Source organism: Montipora capricornis, chromosome 10 (assembly GCF_036669925.1).
Source record: "Montipora capricornis isolate CH-2021 chromosome 10, ASM3666992v2, whole genome shotgun sequence".
In the NCBI taxonomy this organism is placed as follows: domain Eukaryota; kingdom Metazoa; phylum Cnidaria; class Anthozoa; order Scleractinia; family Acroporidae; genus Montipora; species Montipora capricornis.
In genome coordinates, this window is record NC_090892.1 from 2,476,045 (window position 1) to 2,495,500 (window position 19,456).

The 19,456-nt window shown below is 37.7% G+C and overlaps 2 protein-coding genes across 3 annotated transcripts; both read right to left on the reverse strand.

The window, feature by feature from the left end:
* Positions 1-867: 867 nt before the first annotated feature.
* Positions 868-2,368, reverse strand: LOC138019213 (leucine-rich repeat-containing protein 74B-like). The gene has a single exon (XM_068865929.1). The coding sequence runs from the start codon at positions 2,120-2,122 to the stop codon at positions 1,016-1,018; it is 1,107 nt and encodes a 368-aa protein (XP_068722030.1). The 5' UTR covers positions 2,123-2,368; the 3' UTR covers positions 868-1,015.
* A 773-nt stretch (positions 2,369-3,141) lies between these two features.
* LOC138018548 (dnaJ homolog subfamily C member 5-like) lies at positions 3,142-19,020 on the reverse strand. 2 transcript variants are annotated; one of them, XM_068865218.1, is made up of 6 exons: positions 18,864-19,020; positions 11,651-11,732; positions 11,476-11,532; positions 10,411-10,521; positions 7,532-7,573; positions 3,142-7,437 (listed from the first exon to the last, which is right to left on the reverse strand). In XM_068865218.1, the coding sequence occupies exons 1-6, from the start codon at positions 18,890-18,892 to the stop codon at positions 7,159-7,161; spliced, it is 600 nt and encodes a 199-aa protein (XP_068721319.1). In that variant the 5' UTR covers positions 18,893-19,020; the 3' UTR covers positions 3,142-7,158. The 2 variants fall into 2 exon arrangements, with proteins under 2 accessions (XP_068721319.1, XP_068721318.1); XM_068865217.1 differs by lacking the exon at positions 18,864-19,020 and adding an exon at positions 15,402-15,560.
* Between the last annotated feature and the right edge of the window lie 436 nt (positions 19,021-19,456).

A 19,456-nucleotide genomic window follows, 5' to 3' on the forward strand; every position in this document is an offset into this window, starting at 1 on the left:
TGGAGGCCGATACGAAATCGTGCCGGTTTGAGTTCGTCTCGGTCTCATGTAAATACCCTCTAATACACAACCAGGAGCCCATGACTGGGTGCGAGAAACTCCCATAATAAGCCTATATCACGACATTTTTACAGACCGATCTATTTTTAGACTACCTTTTCCGCATAAAAGTAGTTCCGTTTCGGTGGCGCTATGACGTCAAGTTAGTTGCTTGTGATTGGTCATCGGGATCCTGCGGGAGCCTCATTCGCGGGAAATTCAAACTAAAAATGAATCGGTATGTGAATCGCTAGTCATAGGCTCCTCCCGAGCAATTTTAATGCTCTTTTGCACAAAATAGCTCGCCAGCATAAAATATTTAAATTTTTGAGTGGCAAGTTTAATGTGATATGAAGAGTTTAGAAAAAGGCTAAAACGCAGACGACCGAAATAAGCCAAATCATAAAGATAAAGACAGGCAAAAGCAACAAAAAAAGCAAAGAGATGAGGTCACTGGAAGTAGGAAAATGCGGAGAAAAAGGGGGAATATAAAAAAAAATAATATGACGTAGTGATATACCTTTTTAGGGAACGCTGAAATTTGTAAAAGCAAAGATTAAAATCCCAGTTATTTTAAACTAAGGGTCAGCGAGCTCAGGAACTTATTGCGAGCTTCTTAATCACCAGGAAATGCCAATGCAGTTTTTTATACGGATTATCTGAATTCTTCAAACCAGATGTTTTCCGGGTGTGTTATTTCAAATTACTGCTGGTATTTTAAGACGCAAGATTGGTTTCACAAGTGCAGCTTACGAAGAACAACGGAGAACAATAATCTTGGCTTGCATTGGTGGGATAAATTTTGAAGACAGTGCATTACTAGACTGGTTAAAAGTACAAAAAAGTTTAATAGGACTCTTCATTTCAAATATAACAGTACCCAAATGTCCTTCGTCTTATCATATAGGAGGCCAGAGAATGAGATACATATTTCTCATATAAAATAGTGTGCTGTTGGTTAAGTAACACGCCATTATCAAAGATGCTCTACCACCGAAAAATTGACAATCTTTAGTGAGCACATTTTTTCTGGCAATCCAATCTCAATCAATTCTCTGAATCCTCTGTCAACAAGGGTGCCATTGATATCCAACATCTCCAGGACAATTGCTGTCGAGTTAGTTTCAAATAAAACATTTAAAAATTCGTACGCTCCTAAATTTCTTAATAAATTGTGCCCTATGCTAAGAATTTTTAACTTTGAATTGTTGGCAACGCCCTTCGCAAGCCAGTTGGCAGCCGACTCACTGAATAAATTACCACAGGCAGAAATTTCCGTGAGGCTTTCGTTTTCACCGATTATTTCACCAAGAATTTCAGCTCCGGTGTCATACAAATAATTCCAAGAAATATTAAGATAAAGCAGCGTTCTATTTTTACGCAACCCTGGCTGCATTGCCAGCAGGCCACTTGCCTCTAACTGGTTTGAAGCAATAGAAAGTTTTTCTAAGGTAAGATTGTTCTCTAAAACAACACAGAGTCTTTTGGCGGTTTGATCGCACAGAATATTATTGGACAAGTCCAAGTCTTTTAAGCCATTTTTGCCGGAAAAACAATTTAAAAAAATCTCGACATCTTGGTCCGTTAAGTCGTTTCTAGAGATATTCAGTTTTTCTAAATTTTGGCCCAGGTTCAGCATTTCCCCAAGGGCGGACATTGCATTTTTTCCAAGTGTATTTCCAGACATGTCAAGTTCTTTGAGGGGCAAGCAGCATCCCTGAAGACCCTTGGCGAGGGCCTCCCCACTTTTGTCCTCCATATGGCTATTAGCGAGACACAATCGCACAAGATTAACACAAGATTCTAACTTGCGCGAAATCTTACACGTGGTGTCAAGGGCGAGTATGCATCCAGTGAAATCAAGTTGCTCACATTTGCGATGCATTTTGAAGTACTCTATCGGATTCTTTACAGCAACTGCTTCTTTTTCAGCATTTTCCGCTTCCTCCTTTTCAGTAATATTCGTTTTTTCAGTAGTCCACGAAACCCTGCTCTTGGCACCAAGAGACAATCGACCTGGGCTTGTAATCTTGGGCGATCTTGCTATTCTTGGCGTTCCTCTCAATCTTGGATCGTGTGGCATCGCTTACACTTTGAATTTAGTCTATCGCATAGCGTATGATACTGCACATGATGACGATATTTACAAAAATATCAGGCAATCTTCAGCACTTAACGAGTTCAATCATTGTTTAAGAAACGTGATCGACACAAGCCTCAGCCTTTCCTCATCAGAAACACCCTCTGTTGGTTGTCTGTAGCATGGTTACAGTTTTCTCTTACGGCAGATTTACCACAGTTGGCCCTTTAATAATAAATTTAATGTAAGGAATTCCGATTTGTCACAAATAAGTACCTTGAACCCAAGTATTTTCCTTCATGTCTAGAATTTTGATCGTTTGCGATTGAATAAGACGATATAAACTTTAAGATGGCGAGAAATAAAAAGCTTATGGCACGAATGTTATCACTGTCTAAGAACTGTTTAGATAGAGAATTTCAGTTATTAAACAAAGCTACATTTTTTTAACAAACTGTTAAGAAAATTGTAGACCATCATGGCTTATCTTATTTTTCTATCTTAAAGAAAATGCTCAGGGAATTTTTTTTTTTTGGCTTTTTAAAGTTTTTCATCACTGAAAGGCATGTCTCACTACTTTTCATGACCAACTTTTATTCTAATTGAAGGGCCGAACAGATTCCACTCGCGCTTTACTTTTTTTGCTTGAATTGTAAATTACAGATCTCAAATAAGCTCCTTGTTCTTTTCAGACTTCATAATGACGTTAATCCGGCGTCGAAACGGCGTCGTTTAATCTTAGTTGATCTCAAGTTAATATACCCTAAAATTTTCAAAGTAGAGTTCTTTTAAAGTTTGTTTTACCATAAATGTAAACTAAGCAGATGATAATTTTGAGAACGCGTCAAAAATCCCATTCGATTTTCCCAGCTCGTCCCAAGGTCTTGACGGGTTTTTGATTAACGACCGATCCTGATCGAATGACGACATATTTCAATCCGCACGAGGACGAGGCTGCTTTTCTTTCAACTCCACATGCTGGTTGGACGACGACGAGAAAATCAAAGTACAAACATCCAATCGACAAAGCGCATACTCGCATGTTTATTTGCGAAAGCTGCCACCATTACAACAATTGTAATAAGATATTATACAACCTAAATTTGATAGTCAAATATAATGCGCTCACTTACAGATTAAATGACTAGTTTAAGATTGAGCAAAAAAATGGAAGTGACTCCGAAAAAGGGAATAAGAGACTTTAAACGGAAAAGGCACTGCTAGGAAGAGCTTTTAGAATGTTGCAGACATACAGAACTTTGAAAACTGAAAACAACGAAAAACGTCGTTTCAGATCGAACGTACTAATAAAAGAGACCAAAAACTAAGTGTTAAGACACAGACCGTAAAACTGAAAAGAAAAAGATTACAGCTTCAAGCTGTTACTGGAAAGTGAAATTCCCTTACTTTCAAATTAATTCAGTCGCCACTACCGAGATATCGGCCTACGCCGACAGATATTAGGGAGCTTAAGCAAGTGCGTTTTTGAGACGAAGACGGCAACCGAAAGTGAGCTGTTTTCCCTTTTAACTTGTCTTCACACAACCACATTTACATTGCTACATGTAAGTATAGCCGTTTTCCTATTAGGGATTGACCAAACGGGAATGTTTGGCGACCAAACAACATCAAACATTGTTTGGTGACCAAAAATACCGTTTGGCCACCTTGTTTGGTGCTGTTTTAAGGCCATTAGACATTCGATCAAATAATTAAACATTTCTTTACTTCTCGTGTTTGATGAGTTTTACACGTTTGGACAGCCGTATCAAACATGTTTGGCGCGCGCATGCGTACCACGCTTGCTCGGCCGATTGTATCCACGTGTTTTTTACGTATTTGTGACCCATAATCTTCGCTTGTGGAGTTTGATCTGAGTTAGATCAAACAGGTTTTAACCGTTTGGCCACTCACTTCAACATAGGCATGCTTAGTTACCAAACAATGTTTGGTGTTGTTTAACGCCAGACATTTCCCGTTTGACCATGTCCTTAGAGATGATTATTGTCAAAATCTGGGAGACAACACTATCCTGGTACGCAAAATGGTCTCTTCCGATTGCCGTCCGCGTCTCAAAAACGGGCGTGCTTAAGCTCCTGATTTTGCTTTCTGGAACAGTCCAACTAATTAAGTGTCGGAAGCGATTTTTGCAAAGATATCAAGATGTTTGAGTGAGGGGATATGAGCGAGCAGCATAATAAATAATCGCACTGCACCGTACCCGTCATTAACTATTTTGCTCTTTACCCCAAGGGAAATAAAAAATAACTTCTTTTTCAGTAATTTTTGAATTTTAACTGCTCTCTTGAAAAAGGTTCTGATACATTTTATACATTTTAGAGGCACGTTCTCATTAAAGGCATCGACCCTTAAGGTTTAAACAAATAAACACAACACTATTGAATTTACTATTTTTGATTACTTAACTAAAACGAAGTGAAAGTAAACACAAATTGCCTCTCAGGCATAAAATCAAGAGTTCAGTTTTCAGGACAAATGAACTTTTAAAGTCATTATAACGCATAGCGAAATGAAGTTTCGACAAACTCCCTCAAGCCGCTTTTTTCAAAGTGAGGTTCTCAATCTCGTTTCCGAGGTCGCTCTTTCCTTTCTAAACGAGAATTGAAATTTCTTACGAGCAGCAGGCAACATGTTTTCGAGAGTGGCATTACGATGATATAATGTCACCTAGCGTTGAATATATAACTATAATTACGTGACAAATACACTGGTCCAAGTCCAAGGACCTCTCGGAACAGAGTGAAAAAAGGAAAAAAAACTAATGTCTTTCGGACTGGATATGAACTCGGAAAGTTAAGTGGCATTATAGAATGCTTCATGTTCATCTCTTTACCCCGCTATTTTGCTGGAGCCACGTTCAAATCCCTCCCCGGACTTTCAGGTTTGTTGGGTGAATTACTTAAGGTATCACTCACTTACTCACGTGTCTAGAGAAATTCATCCGATTGGTCAAAACGGCTATTGAATAGGGATGAGTATTTTAACACACGTTTACGGCCCGTTCTTATGACAAATAAATTAGATTATTGTGTTTAAAATTTGTTTAAGCAAACGGCGACTGGATGGTCTAGTGGTCGGGAGCGGTGACAGGTGAGCAAGTAATCGCAGATTCGAGTCCCGATAGCTGGGTTGTGTTTTAAAAGAAAAATGTTCAATTCCCAGAATTTCTTTCCAACTGTCCGTGTCATAAAATATTGATAATCGTATATTCAAAGCCGGTTGATACAAGATATTATCGAAATACCAGTCTCGAAAATTAGTTGCAAAAGGCATCATATTATTAGAAAGTATCAAAATACCATAATACTCTTTGTTTGTCCCTCCAAAATTTTGCATGAGCATGTTTTTACTTTCTCTTGGGACTTACAATGCTCCCAAGAGAAACTGGAAACAATGCTTATGTAAAATTTTGGAGGGTCAGACAAGGATATCATGGTAATCTTGATACTGGCTAATTACATACAACTATATATTCCCATGAGAGAGAGTAAGGACGACAACATGGCGATATCCATTCTCGTCACCAGAGCCTCGGATCAACCAAAGGCTCTGGGAAACTCTATGAGCGGAACATGCGCCGTAGGGATCTTATAGCCAATGTTTGGCTATTTGAATCTTACGGCGCCTGCTCACTCCTCGTGCTAACATGAATACACCAATTAGAGACGCTTTTGATTGTTCTTCACGACAACCAATGAGAAGACACTTTGTTTCAGAGTTCCCCAGAGCTCTTGTCTCCGTCAGTCAAGAGAAGATCTCTGGGGTCAAGATTGGGCGATATCCAGTTCAGATTCGTTAGCCTTTGGAAGATTTAAAAGTACCAAATAAATGTCTCAATCAGGAAATCACCTTTGCGAAACTGTTCTCACCAGAACTGAGTACTTGATACAAAGCAAACAAAAAACTGAACTGAAAATTTTTGCCTTCCAAGTCATTCATTTTCTATTACTGAATCGTACAACCTTACTCTCCTAAATAGGAAAACCGCAAATAGTCACCGACTGTTATAGACGTTTCATTGAGAGGATTATCATAGACTAACTGCACGAGAAGTATTAACAATTTACTGACTTATTTTTTTACAGGGATAATTATCTATGCGGGGTATTAGATCCGCGCCGCAGGAAAAAAAGGATTTGATTCCTTTGCTTTTTTATTGTTGGTTATGTTTGTTAGAATTTCTTATGTTTGCTGATATAATTTGTTCAAGATTCACAATAGAATAAGTTCCGGACTTTTGAGACAGACAACCCAGACCATTCATGGCTGTTAACAGTTTCAATGGAACGGAATCACACCCCGAACCTCAGCGCAAGAATTGAAAATTTGTAATACATGCAGTTGTCGCCGAGGACAAAATAACAGATTTTACCATAAAAGGAGGAAAATTATTTTTTGGTTTAATAAAAAAGTTCTCCTTAATGATCTCGAGGCGATGTCTTCAAAATAAACATTTTACATTTTAACCGGGTGGCAGCCACATTGAATTGATCTAGCTCAATTACGAGTTATGTTACAGAAAAAACACAAACACTACGAAAAAAAAAATTGATCAAAATTCACCCAAACCAATTCTATGAGTGACCCTGTAGCCTTCTAGACGTGGTCTGTGATTAATTGAAAAACAAAACAATACAACCAGTCTAACAAAAGAAGCTACATGTCATAGGGACCAATGAAATAGCAGTCTGGAATAGGTACAGGATTTACTCGATTTTTTCAACATTGTCTAAGGGCGCTTTCCTCTTGTCAGAACTGACCGGTCAGACCCGTCACTTTGTAAAGAAAATGCAGCAATTTGAAGGCACACTTGCATGAAAATCTCTCGCATCCTTCTGGAGGAGTATATATCATCTTCGAATTGTGTTAATATGAAGGCGTTGTAGAGTTAGTCCTTCTACATTCCCGGCCTGGCCGGTCAGTTCTGTCAAATGGAAAGCCCCCTAAGTCTAATATTCAATATGGCTGCCAAACGCGTTTGAAACTCCTCCCCATTCCCATGAGTACTACACCGTCATTCACGACGAAGGCATGGGAATAGCGGACGAAGCTGTGCTGTTGCTGTTCGCACTGTCGACGCCTGGTGACTTCGGCTGTTCGGAACTCGTACCATTTCCGTTGTTTCCTGGTTGTGTTGTAATCGGTTCGTCTTCTTCTTTCCCTTCATCAAATTCATCAAAGTCTTCCCACTGCTCATCAGGTACGGGTTTACATTTACCACAACAAAAATTACAACAGAAAAAGCAGCAACAGCAGAAATAGCAGCAGGTAATGATACCACAGAACATGAACAGCGCCTGTAAGAGAAAGAGCAAAGGAATTTTAATTATCAGTATTAATGTAACCACAAAATAGAAGGTGCCTCCCAACACAAATCAAATAAACACCTACCTTACACCAGCCGCTGTTGAGCCTAAAGTATAATTTGACATTCTGGGAAGTGGAAAAAATGGGGGAATTTGTGATTAGTTCAATTTTTTATTCAACGTTTATACACAAACGTCAAGTTGAACATTGATGTTAGAGAATAGATCAAGTAGGTGAGTTTGATCTTGGCCTTCAGTTTCTTGCCTATTAGAGAGGATACCGATTGCTCGCGCAAACTCGCGTGAATTTGATTTGCATGTTAGAAAACAACGCAATCTGATTTTCCGTGATGGGGGCTGGGGGATGGGGGATATAGAGGAAAACCCTCCTTTTCCACAAAGGAAAGCCTGAATTACGAGCCATGTGGGAATTACTGTACTTTTTTTTATTCTGGGAAAAATTACACTTATTGTTTAGACTATAATTAGAAATGATTTGAGCGCTGGGTACATGTCTACCACAATAGCTTTGGTATTTACCACTTCTCCTTGCAATAAATTCCAGCTGAACGTTCTTGTTTCAGTGTTTTAAACTGTTCAATAAACAGTTTCAATACCCAGAGATTTTCCCCTTATAACTTTAAAATTTAGAGAAAACTCTGTAGAATCCAATTAGCAATCATAATTCAAAAATGACGCACAACTAAACTGTTTAAACATGAAATGTTAAGCTCCAAACGAAAGTGACTTGCATATCTATTATAGTATAAATAATTGATTCGTTGACTTCATTGAACGTGGCTCTTCAATAATATGTCCATAACTTTACCATGCAAAATATTAACAACCTTTAACAAAGCAAACTTTTCGGTTAAAGAATTTCCATGAGTTCTTTACTTTTCTTTTCAATAACGGTTCCATTGATATCTAATCCAGTTACAGGCGGGTTAAACGCACATAAAACGTTGAAAAATTCATGCATGCCAGAATTGCTTATCATGTTCTGGCCAATACGGAGAACAGTTAATTTGGAGTTATTGCTGATCCCATCTGCAAGACAGCGTGCAGCTGGTATTCGGTGAAAAGATTTCCACAAAATGAAATTTCAAGAAGGCTTTGACTGTCGACAATTATTTTACCACGAATTTCTGCCCACGCATCATTGGAGTTATTGCTGACCCCATCTGCAAGACAGCGTGCGGCTAGTATTCGGTGAAAAGATTTCCACAAAATGAAATTTAAAGAAGGCTTTGACTGTCGACAATTATTTTACCAAGAACTTCTGCCCACGCATCATACAAATAATTCCAAGACATGTTTAACACGCGCAATGATAGAGTTTTCTGTAATCCAGGCAACAATACTTGTAGGCCTGTTACTTCGAAATGTTCGGAATGGATTAAAAGTTTCTGAAGAACAACGTTCTTCTCTAAAATGAGAGACTGAGATTTTCTAAAGTTTCATTCTTGTGAAGTATTTCTCCTCCTCCTGAAATTGCACCTTTCAAACCCAATAATGGGACCAAGAAACCAGCTCGTGTGGTCAACTTTTTCATCCAAACAGTGTTGCTTGATATACTCAGACGGATTTAATTTTCCATTTTGAACATTCCTCTGTCAGTCCGACATTTTTCACCGCTGTCTATTCAGATTCGCCATTTTTTTCCATTGACTGAGACGTACATTACCAGCATTTATTTACAAGTCTGTTTTTTGCGCAAACGATCAGTCATTCTTGGCCTGTAACCTTAAGTTCTTTGAGTAAAAATTGGAGCAACTCGAAATCTAGAGTCACCCATTTATGATTACTTTGATTCATTTGCAACCGGTTCCACCGCAAAAAAAAAAAGAGACCAACTCAATCCTTTTCTGTTTGATGAAGACAGTGTTAAACCGACTTTCAGACAAACAACTTACAATGATAAAGACAACCTTGCTCACAGTGAGATACTTATACAATCTCAGTATGAAAAGTTTAGGTCCGGGTACACAACCAGTGCTTTACTCTTGGATGCAACAAAAACTGGTTATCCCGAGTGCTGGGATGGCGCAGTGGTGAGAGCACTTTCCTCCCACCAATGCGTCCCGGGTTCGATTCCTAGACTCACTGTCATACAATGTATGTGGGCTGAGTTTGTTGCTTCTCTACTCGGCACCGAGGGGTTTTTCTCCATTACCCCGTTTTTGCCCTCTCCTCAAAAACCAACATTTGACTTGATTTGTGTTACATTTGTGATTTGTTAATTTAAGTTTACAGTGTCCCCAATTGGTGCTCCAGCGCTTGACAACCACATGAAATAAAGTTCCCCTTTATCTTTTTTTAAATCTCCATATAAAATTTAGTCAATTGATGCATTCTGAAAAGATCAGAATGACTAATGATAAAGTGTTCAATAAATCATTGTGCAGTACAATAATAATACAATATTGTGCAACAAAAAGGTGGTTTGAAACTATAAATCATTTAACTTACCTTAAGAGCTTTCTAAATGATTAAAAAAAAACACTTATGGACAAGTGAAAATCAGAAAGCAAGATCTAATCTATCATGATGAACACAAATTAATCCACTTTAGACTTCTCAATAAACAAATTCACATGGGAAAAGTCTGTTTGCTGGAATTTGTGTAAAGGAGTAGAACAACGTTGGGACATTCAAAGAAATGGATAAATGGTCTCCCAACAATTCTAGATTCAACTGAGTACAGGTACAACCTCTAAAAACAATGTTTAAAACCAACAATTTAAACAAGTTCAAATTTAAAAATATATATTCAGTGGAAGCACCACAAGTGTAAAATCTTAAGGGGACAAACTAATAAGCTCCACATTCAATGAGAAAATTCAACCTTGAAAAGTGCTGGTGAAGGGGATAAGGGAGTAGATGAGAATCAAGAAAAAAATCCAGAGAAGTGGGGACTAGGTATGAAAGATGGATTTCAGGGATGAAATTGAACACACCAACCTCTTCTCCAAACTGCTCTGCTATATATAGACCCATGGATCCATATTTATCATAAATTTCTCTCTTCCCAGGATCTGATAAAATACTATGTGCATGGTTAACTTCTTTGAACTGCAGAAAAAAATAAATGAAAATACTGACTTTATAGTGAAGTTTACTTTCCTTAGCTTTCAAGCTAGTTCACAGGGACCCACTTTAATAATCTAAAAAGAAACAATTCTTAAAGTGCCCCTGTGACCAAAAAATCGATCCTCACTTTCATTGGGTTTCAAAACCATGTGAACTAAACACTAAGCAACCAAAGTTTTAAGCCTTGATTTCAAAAAGACACCTGATCATTTTAACTGGAATTTTCCTATTTAATGGTCTGCCATTACTAACTTTACAATCTTGAGAGAGATGGATTGAGGAGAAAATGACGTCAAAGGCTCACTAGTTTAAGAATACAATGTGTGTGTACGCCGCAGAATTAATATGCAGCTCAGGGGTTTTTGGGATTTCAGACTTTTAAACTCGCGTTTTGCATAATTATATGATACGCTGCATTCACACGCTAAAATTCTATGCTAGTGAGCCTTTCTAAAGTCACTTTTCTCTGGATCCAACCCTCTGAGGTCCAATCAGTCAGTTTTGAACATGAGTAATGGCAGACAGTGAAATCCAAAACTTACACTCAAAGTAAACGACCTTTGGATAAAAAAATCAAAGCTCTAAATTTTGCCAGTCAGGTGTTAATTAAGCAAACTCACTTTAACAATCTGTGATTTTCTTTATCACAAGGGCACTTAAAGAACTTTAAATGGCAGAAAGTAACCAGTTGGTTATTACAAAGTATAAAGCATGATGTGGGTTGATATCAGGACCTGCAGAGACAAATCCATAAAGGACTCACAGCAGCATTTGAACCTAGCACAACCAAATGCTTATCCAATGCCCTAACCACAGGATGGCCACACCACTTCTCACAGGTTTATAAAAAAAGGAGCAACGAACATACTTGCAAAGGCAGAGACAATTGGCTACACCAAACAAAATAGTACCCTTGTACTTGATAACTAAACTAACTTTTTCTGTAGCTTCAGGATTATTAGGATTTTTATCAGGATGGTGCTTTAGTGCCATCTGAAAAAGAAAAAAAAAGGTGTTAAAAAATAATAATTTTTATTTGTCATTACACCTCATTTTAAACCAAAGACTATATACAAATTGAAGCATGACATTTAAAGACCTTGGAACCCACCTTCCTATATGCTTTCTTAATTTCCTCTGGTGTTGCATTTTTGTCAACCCCCAAAACATCATAGAGTGATGCCCCTTGGTTACTATATCAAGTACCAAAAACAACAAGAACAGCAATAAAATAAAAGAACTGTCAGCAAAATAAGTACACACAACCTTGAGCTAAATGTGATGTGATAACATCACTGTACCAAAATATTAATATGGGTCAAGACACAACTACCTTTCAGGGTTGGTTTGGAAAAAAAGGTACACTATCCTTAAAAATAAAGCTGTATAATTCTACACTAATCCAATAAAATGAGATATAATAAAAAGCTGCATGGTATCTCAAAATAGTATTGCTCTAAAAAGGGACATACTTGTTTTCCTTACTGAATACACTGTTCAACTCAAAAGGATCCACCAATTTACTGTGCTTAATAAAATACAAAACACTAGAGAACTCAAGTTTCTAAAAACTGGAAGAACAAAGAGTTTAACCTTGTCAATATATATTTTACCAGAAAACCTCTATACCCACAAAAAAACTGTGGACTGTTCCCATCGAGCAAGCTTTCCAAAGAAGACTGAAGAAGGAGACCAACAAACAAATTTCTACTCTATCTTGCCAAAGAAGAAATACTTCAAAGCTGACCATGAAAACTGGACTGGATTTTATCTGTGCAAATGTGATTTGCCTCAGACTTAAAGAAAATTGCAAGGGCTTGAAGTTAGAGTGCAGTCTGAATTAGATCTCAATTTGGAAGCATGTTCTTTTTCTCCTCTCTTGGACAGGAAAAAAAATTGTTTGGGTCCACAGACTAAATTAACTTACGGTCATCCAGTAATGACTGAATGACAGTAATGACTGGATGACAGGGTCCATTCTTGCCAAACATTTGAGATCGCCATATATTAAAATATGATGACTTTGCCATACTCTGGAAACTTCTAATAATATTGCTCCTTATAGCTAGCAAACCTATGACCTCAGATTCCCCATCACTCAGCTAAAGATGACCTGTGGTGGCAAGTCTTAGACTATTGTTTGTTTCAAACTTCGTAGACAATGTAGAAAGGCCAAAGGTCTAGATCTGTCCAAAAATTCCCCCAATTAGATGCATGTGGATTTCAATCATCGTCATAAAGAGTCCCCTTTCTCTTCAACACCACACGTCTCGGAACACAGACAATTTATTATTACCACAAAGTGTCCCCTGAATACTGCTCCTAAAGCAAAGATAACTGCTGCATTTATTTATTTAATTTATATATTTACTGATTGAGTATGAATTCATACATGGTGGAATTAACAATAGGACATAGGCCCCCTACGAGGTTAAACCACAGAAGACAGACCACAACACCGGGAACTAGAGCACATGCCCTACTCTTTACAACAAGTGTACGGGTTCTTTTCCCACAGGATTGTGAACATTGAAGGGTTGTGAGTCGGGACCTCTGGCTTATCGTCCTTATCCTAGACTAGAGAGTCTAACCATTTGCAGATGTAATTACAAAGGCAGCACTTTCTCCTCAGTTATTTAAAGACCCTGAGGGTTGGTCCAGCCGGAGTTGAACCTAGACCTCCCGCGTAACAGCCCGGTGCTCAACCAACTGAGCCACCAGTGCACGGTGACCTAAAAATGACACTAACCTTTAGCCTTACCTTATTGTTCAAAATTGGTAGCAAAGGCTTAAGACTTAAAAGGGACACTTTCTGTTGGATGTCAAAATTGGGTGAACATCTAATTAGGTCTACAATTTGTGGACTTTCCAGTTCAAAACCAACCCAGAGTTTGTTTTTCTCACAGTTGAAAGGAAACTACTGGTAGTCACCTCTAAGAATGAGACTGGCCTAAATGAGATATCAGTATAATTGACTAAAAATGTCAACATGGTGGAATTTTGAGATAGACTCAAATGTCCTTTAATATATTAATACAGGAAATCAAGTTAAACCTAAGTCTACATTCTTGATTCAGAGAACAATAACTAGTTTTATTACCCTTTTCCTAACAAAACAAATTACAATGAAGGTAATGAAATAATAAAAAGAGTACTGCCTTCCTTAATAACTGAAAGCTAACAAAAGTTGGAAGCCAAACTGGAAAAGATTAATTTAAAAGATAGAACACACAAGTAACACATCTACCTAACCTAACTAAAAACATCACTTAAACATATTCCGAAATGCAGCCACAAAATATCATAAAGAAACAAGGCACAATATCACATTCAAAGAGAAAAATATTAGGTAGTCAGAGAAAAATAATACAGCCTATTACAATAGAGGTTACATTCTACTTGCAACTCATTTCCAATGTTTTCTTTACTTAGGCTATGGTTCGAAGAGCATTTAGGGACAAACCTACAGCTATAAAGAATCAAACTTAAAAAGCAATTTCAAGTGCTTCTTTGACTTAATCCATGCAGGATGCCACTGATGCAGCCAATGTTAGGTTCAAATCTCACTCAAGTATTAAAAATAATAATACAAAAGAAAGAATCACCAAATTCCAGAACTCAACTGCCACAACCCCTGATAATTGGTTTCTCCAATTTCTTTACTGAATTTTTATGGTTAATTTAGCTAAGTTAGATTAAGCGTAACCAGTTTACTTCAATTTATTGATGACCACAAACCAGAAGCCAAAGGAAAGATCCGCACTCTAGATTTGCATAACTTTACTGGCACCTTGCTGCATTATGATGTTGCTTTGGAGTATAGTTGATGGAAATGTTATAAACATGTTTTCAACTACTTTGAAATATATTTGTGAATCCAAAAATTATAAACATGCATAAGTCTGGCACACCTTAATCAGTAGTTCTCTTAATAGATTACAGATGAAGAGGCTTCACTTTCTGACCGAACAGTGGCTAACAAATACATATAATTTTCATGCTTATTAAGCACCATATGATTGTGTAAACAAAAGAAGCTTTAGCAAAACTTATACTGTAAATAGTCAACAATCAGTTGACAAAATGAACTTCTGATGATTTTAAGGGAGGCTTGCTATAACAGGAATCTGAAAGGTTTGTTGCTTCAAAGGTTTTGTGGCAAGAAAAAGAAAGGAAACTAAAAGTTTTCACGCGCAACAATGACAAGTCGTTTGCATGTAACGATCTATATAGATCGTTTTAGAAAGACAATAACAAACAAACAAACATTATTTGCCTGTTACATGCTTCGATCTATGGCTTGAATTCCTTGCACAGGGCTCCAAAATTTTCTTTTATAAATGTCAAATTACGTAAAATATACAAACGTGATTGACAAATTGCCTTGTCAGTACAAATTCGATGTGGAAGTTGATTATCTAAACAGATCGAGTCACGCCTCGTCGAAATGGCATGTAAACACACCGCTCTTATAAGTGAGCTGAACAACAAACCTTGTCAAGCAAACATATTCTTAGTAGACACTGTAAAACCCTCTGATGAACAGAAAGCCGTTACACAATTAGCAGACGAACAGCCGATCCCCGTCAAAGACTGAATCATTGACTTTCAGCTGGAAATCAAATCATTTTCGAATTCTCCAACCGCAACCCAACACAGAAGGTTTCAGCGAAGATTTCTTCTTAAACCAAAAGAAACATAAGCCTTCAATAACAAGGCGATAAACTCACTTAAATAACTTGAATAAGGACTGAAATTGTTCCTTCGATCAAAGACTTAAAGCGCGCCGCAGATGACATCCACGTTGTCCTTTAGCCGAATAATGGTCACAGTAAAATAAGATTTAAACAAGGAATGCTTACGTTGAATGTTGCGCCTTCTCCTCTCTATTGTTTTCCTCACTGACACCAGAATACGGTGCCATTGTAGAGGAGAAATAAATAAAATTGATTACAACAGCGCTACTACATAACTCAGGTCCATTCCACTTCACTCGAAGATCAACTCTTTAAGAACTGTGACGTCACGAAATGTTCTTGGGGACAGCACCTGTGCCACGTGACTGCTTCAACGGAGGAAACAGAATTTATGCCATGAAAAACCCCTATTCAAAGTCAAGTATGAATTAACAACAGTAACAAAAATTCTTAAATTGGCTTGAAGCAGATTCCAACAATGAAAGGGGAAAATCGATCAAGAGAATTTACGAAGCTAAATCACTGGGTAGGAGTGGTTTCCCATTGATGAGCATTTGGAAAAATCACGCAGATGAGAACGCTAACAAAATGATGAGCATCTGTCTTGGAAAAATCACGCAGATGAAAAAGGTAACAAAATATCACCGGTTTTAGGCTGGCTCAAGCGTGTAAGCCCTTTTATATCAGGAAAGCGCGCTTTCCAAATTTATCAGCCTCTGATTCAACCACATTTTGATTACAGTGTACTGCTGTTCTTCTGGGATCAAGTTGTTAGTAAGCTGAGCGATATTAAAATTGTACAAAACAGCAGAACAGGGCAACCAGGATCATTGATACTAGTGCTAGCCTTCTTCTCAACAACGTACACTTTGGCAGTTCATGAAGCGGCGGGAAAAGACCAAGAATTCTTAAATTTAAATATTACCATAGAAAATATTACCTTCATCGGAGCAATTCCAAGATTTGTTTTTTGTATTCGCAACAGTCAATAATTTTAGAAATTTGGAAATGAAACTGAATTTTCCCAAACGACTTGGAAAAGTTTCGGCTATGGCGGGACATCGCTATAGAACAACTTATCCTACAATTTACGCACGACAGATTTACATTGGCTTGGGTGACCCGCTGTCTCTAGTCGCTTCTCAGATTTACTAGGGAATTTCAACATGGGAATAAGTCATTTTTTATGAAAACGAAGAGTAAAGCTCCCACGCAGCAGCCGTCTTAAACTAAATACTTTTCACAGCTTAAAACTTGAAGAACTGATTTTATTATACTATAGCTATTGTATAATCACTGAAGGTTTTATTGTGTTTAATGAAGTGTGTATATGTGTGTACGTAAATAACTGTGTTTGGTGCAATGTTCTACCAACTGGGGTGGTGATGGTTGGGATCAGGATTTGTTGGGTTTTTGTGTCCCCGTGAGAGTACTCGATGAAACTTTGTATATATTTGAAGCGCGGGCTATAGACAAAAGCACCGGAAAAATCGTTTTCCAATACAAAAACAAGTTCAACAGGATCCAAGATAGTTTGTCAGTTTCTTGATTGATGAGTTATATGTCCCGGGGGTGTTTTCTGTTCAGTTTGGTGTACATGTAGTTGGATTTAAAGGGGCTAGGTCACGCTATTTTACGTAATTTTGTTTAATTTTGTTAATTATGAGCTCTAAACGTCAAATTGGCAGAGCAAGAGTCTTTCATTTGCAAAATCACGGCCACGTAACAACTGAGAATGATTTTCCAGCTGTGTAAATGACATTTTGATGTAGACTGATATAATTTGAAAAAAGGTGGGCCGACGTTTTTCAAATTTACCCAAATTCAATCCATTTCAATCCTCTCCAGTTTTGTCCATCCATGGCCCTTCTTGACTTCCCTGTGTTTTGTTAGAGTTCTTCTATAGTTTTGAACAGTTATTTTGATATTTTAGTTAATTCTATGACCATTCGATCAGTGCTGAAATTGCCTAAAATTGCGTGACCTAGCCCCTTAAACCTCTGAGCCCGGCTTACTGAATGCTAGATAAATGATCTGTTCATCTGTTCATGAGCAGGGAACACATACATATAAAATAATTGCTGAACAAACTATAATCATTCTACTGGTAAATTTGTAGACAGAAACTGAAAAAAGAGAAAAGCAGCTTGCCATTTTGCGGATTAATTAGTCAAGGAGCATGCAATGATGCATGACTAAAGAAACCAACATAACGTCATTACATCGTTCCGCATAACAATGCAATAACAGAACTGTCTAATGCAGGCCAGGACCTGCACTGCTGCGTGCAGCTAAACTCACTAGTGATTAAGACAGCATTACATTTATCCGGCCAAACCGCGGTACGACAAACGCAAAATAAATAAATTTCGAGCTTCCTAGATGTCATGGAATCTTGAGGATTTTTCTAAACGTTGCTGCGAAAAATGCACAATAATTCATCATACGTTTCAAATACATATCTTTCACTTTTCAAAGACCTTTTATTTTATAGTGAAACGAAAGTTTATAAATAACTATTCTCGATATATCAAAGAACAATATCCACGGGAAATCAGAGTTTGGCTCGGTTCAAATTTCGAACACCTGGTCACGCAATTGTAGCTTGACTGTAAAATAAATAATCACAAAATAACGAGACGCTCAATCTAAGAACCCGAAACGCCATGTACACCTTAATTTGAAATGCAAATTCTCTTTCTGACTGAATAAAATTGACCGATGAATATTCATAGCCACACTAAAACTGCACCTTTTCCCTAATCAGTTACCTCATGAAGGTTTGTTTTACGGTTTTTCGATAACAGCAAATTCGATACAGTCTCCGAGAGTCCGTTTCCAAGTTTAATTTTGCAACATTCTTGTGCGCAGGAACCAATCATTGTCAGTCTGTCGAGAAAGACTAATTATTCAAAATCAGCGGAGGCATCTGCAAAAATTAAATATTCCAGCGCACAATAACAAACACTTCAGCTCAAAAGAGCCCTTCAGTGAAAGATTCTCCTTAGAGTTGTACAGTACAAAGAGGTTTCTTGCGCAAACCTATAAAAACGCGTTAACCTTAAAAAGGGATTAAACTACGACATAATCAAAGAACTATAATGCTCTTTGTTTAAATTTAGTTTGACTAGCTGGAGAAAGTTGCTCATATTGCACAATACGATTTGCATATATCGTGCCAGAAAAGTCATTGCTGGAGGTTCCTTGCTCGCAGAGCGATCGGTCAGTGATCTTTAGACATCGTTGGCTCGTCCTCACAACTGAAAGTGACGTCACTTTGCGAAACCATTTTAAACCAAACAACTATGTTATTATAAACAGGTGATTTCAATAGTAAAGGTAAACACGAGTATTTCGCTCGTTAGAAATAAAATAATGCTGAAAATATAATTAACCCTGTACCGAAAGCTCAGCTATGCGCGGTTTACTCTGTAAAATTCGTCGCGTGGATAAAAATGACTTAAGTAATTCGCAGTTTCGGGCTCGAACGGTTTCACATTTGCTGGGCACTGCTCCTCGAAATTTCCTTCTGTCGCAATGTTATTGGCAGTTTTTCACAATAATTCTATGTGGAATCGGTGGCATTCCAAATTTATTATTTCATGGTAGAAAAGTCTTTGCTCTTACCTTTCATCCTCCATTTTTTCATATTCCATTCTCGCCAGTTATTTCTATGCGATAGATCTGGCAATCCCGCAGATCTCCGTTTCATGTCAAAATATTCTACCCGCCATATTTTTTCTCCGGTGCATTGAACGGTTAAACCCAGGACTGAGCATGCTCACTAGGCCAACTTTGCCACCATTTATGGGTTTAAACACCAGCTGGTTATGGGTTTTCCCAATAAAGAACAAGTTGTGAATAAAACACAACGAATGACAAATTATCACCGAGGATGAAGAAACTATCTAAATGCCTGGATTGTCTGTTATTGACAAAAAAACATTGTTTTATTTATCGGCTGGCGAAACGATAACTCGTTCAATGAACCGAAAAATCAAAGATGAACAAAGAGGTTTTAATCAACTGATATTTAGACATGGCCTTTGTTTTCTTTCCTCTTCTTACGTTAATTAATGTCCAGCATTCTCACCCCCCGGCAACAAACCTTATCGAAATTCAATACATGTTTCAATCTTCAATTCAGAGAAAAAAATCCACATATCAAACCCGGATTTACAGATCGTAACGTGCACGTATTCACCCACCACCACCATGTC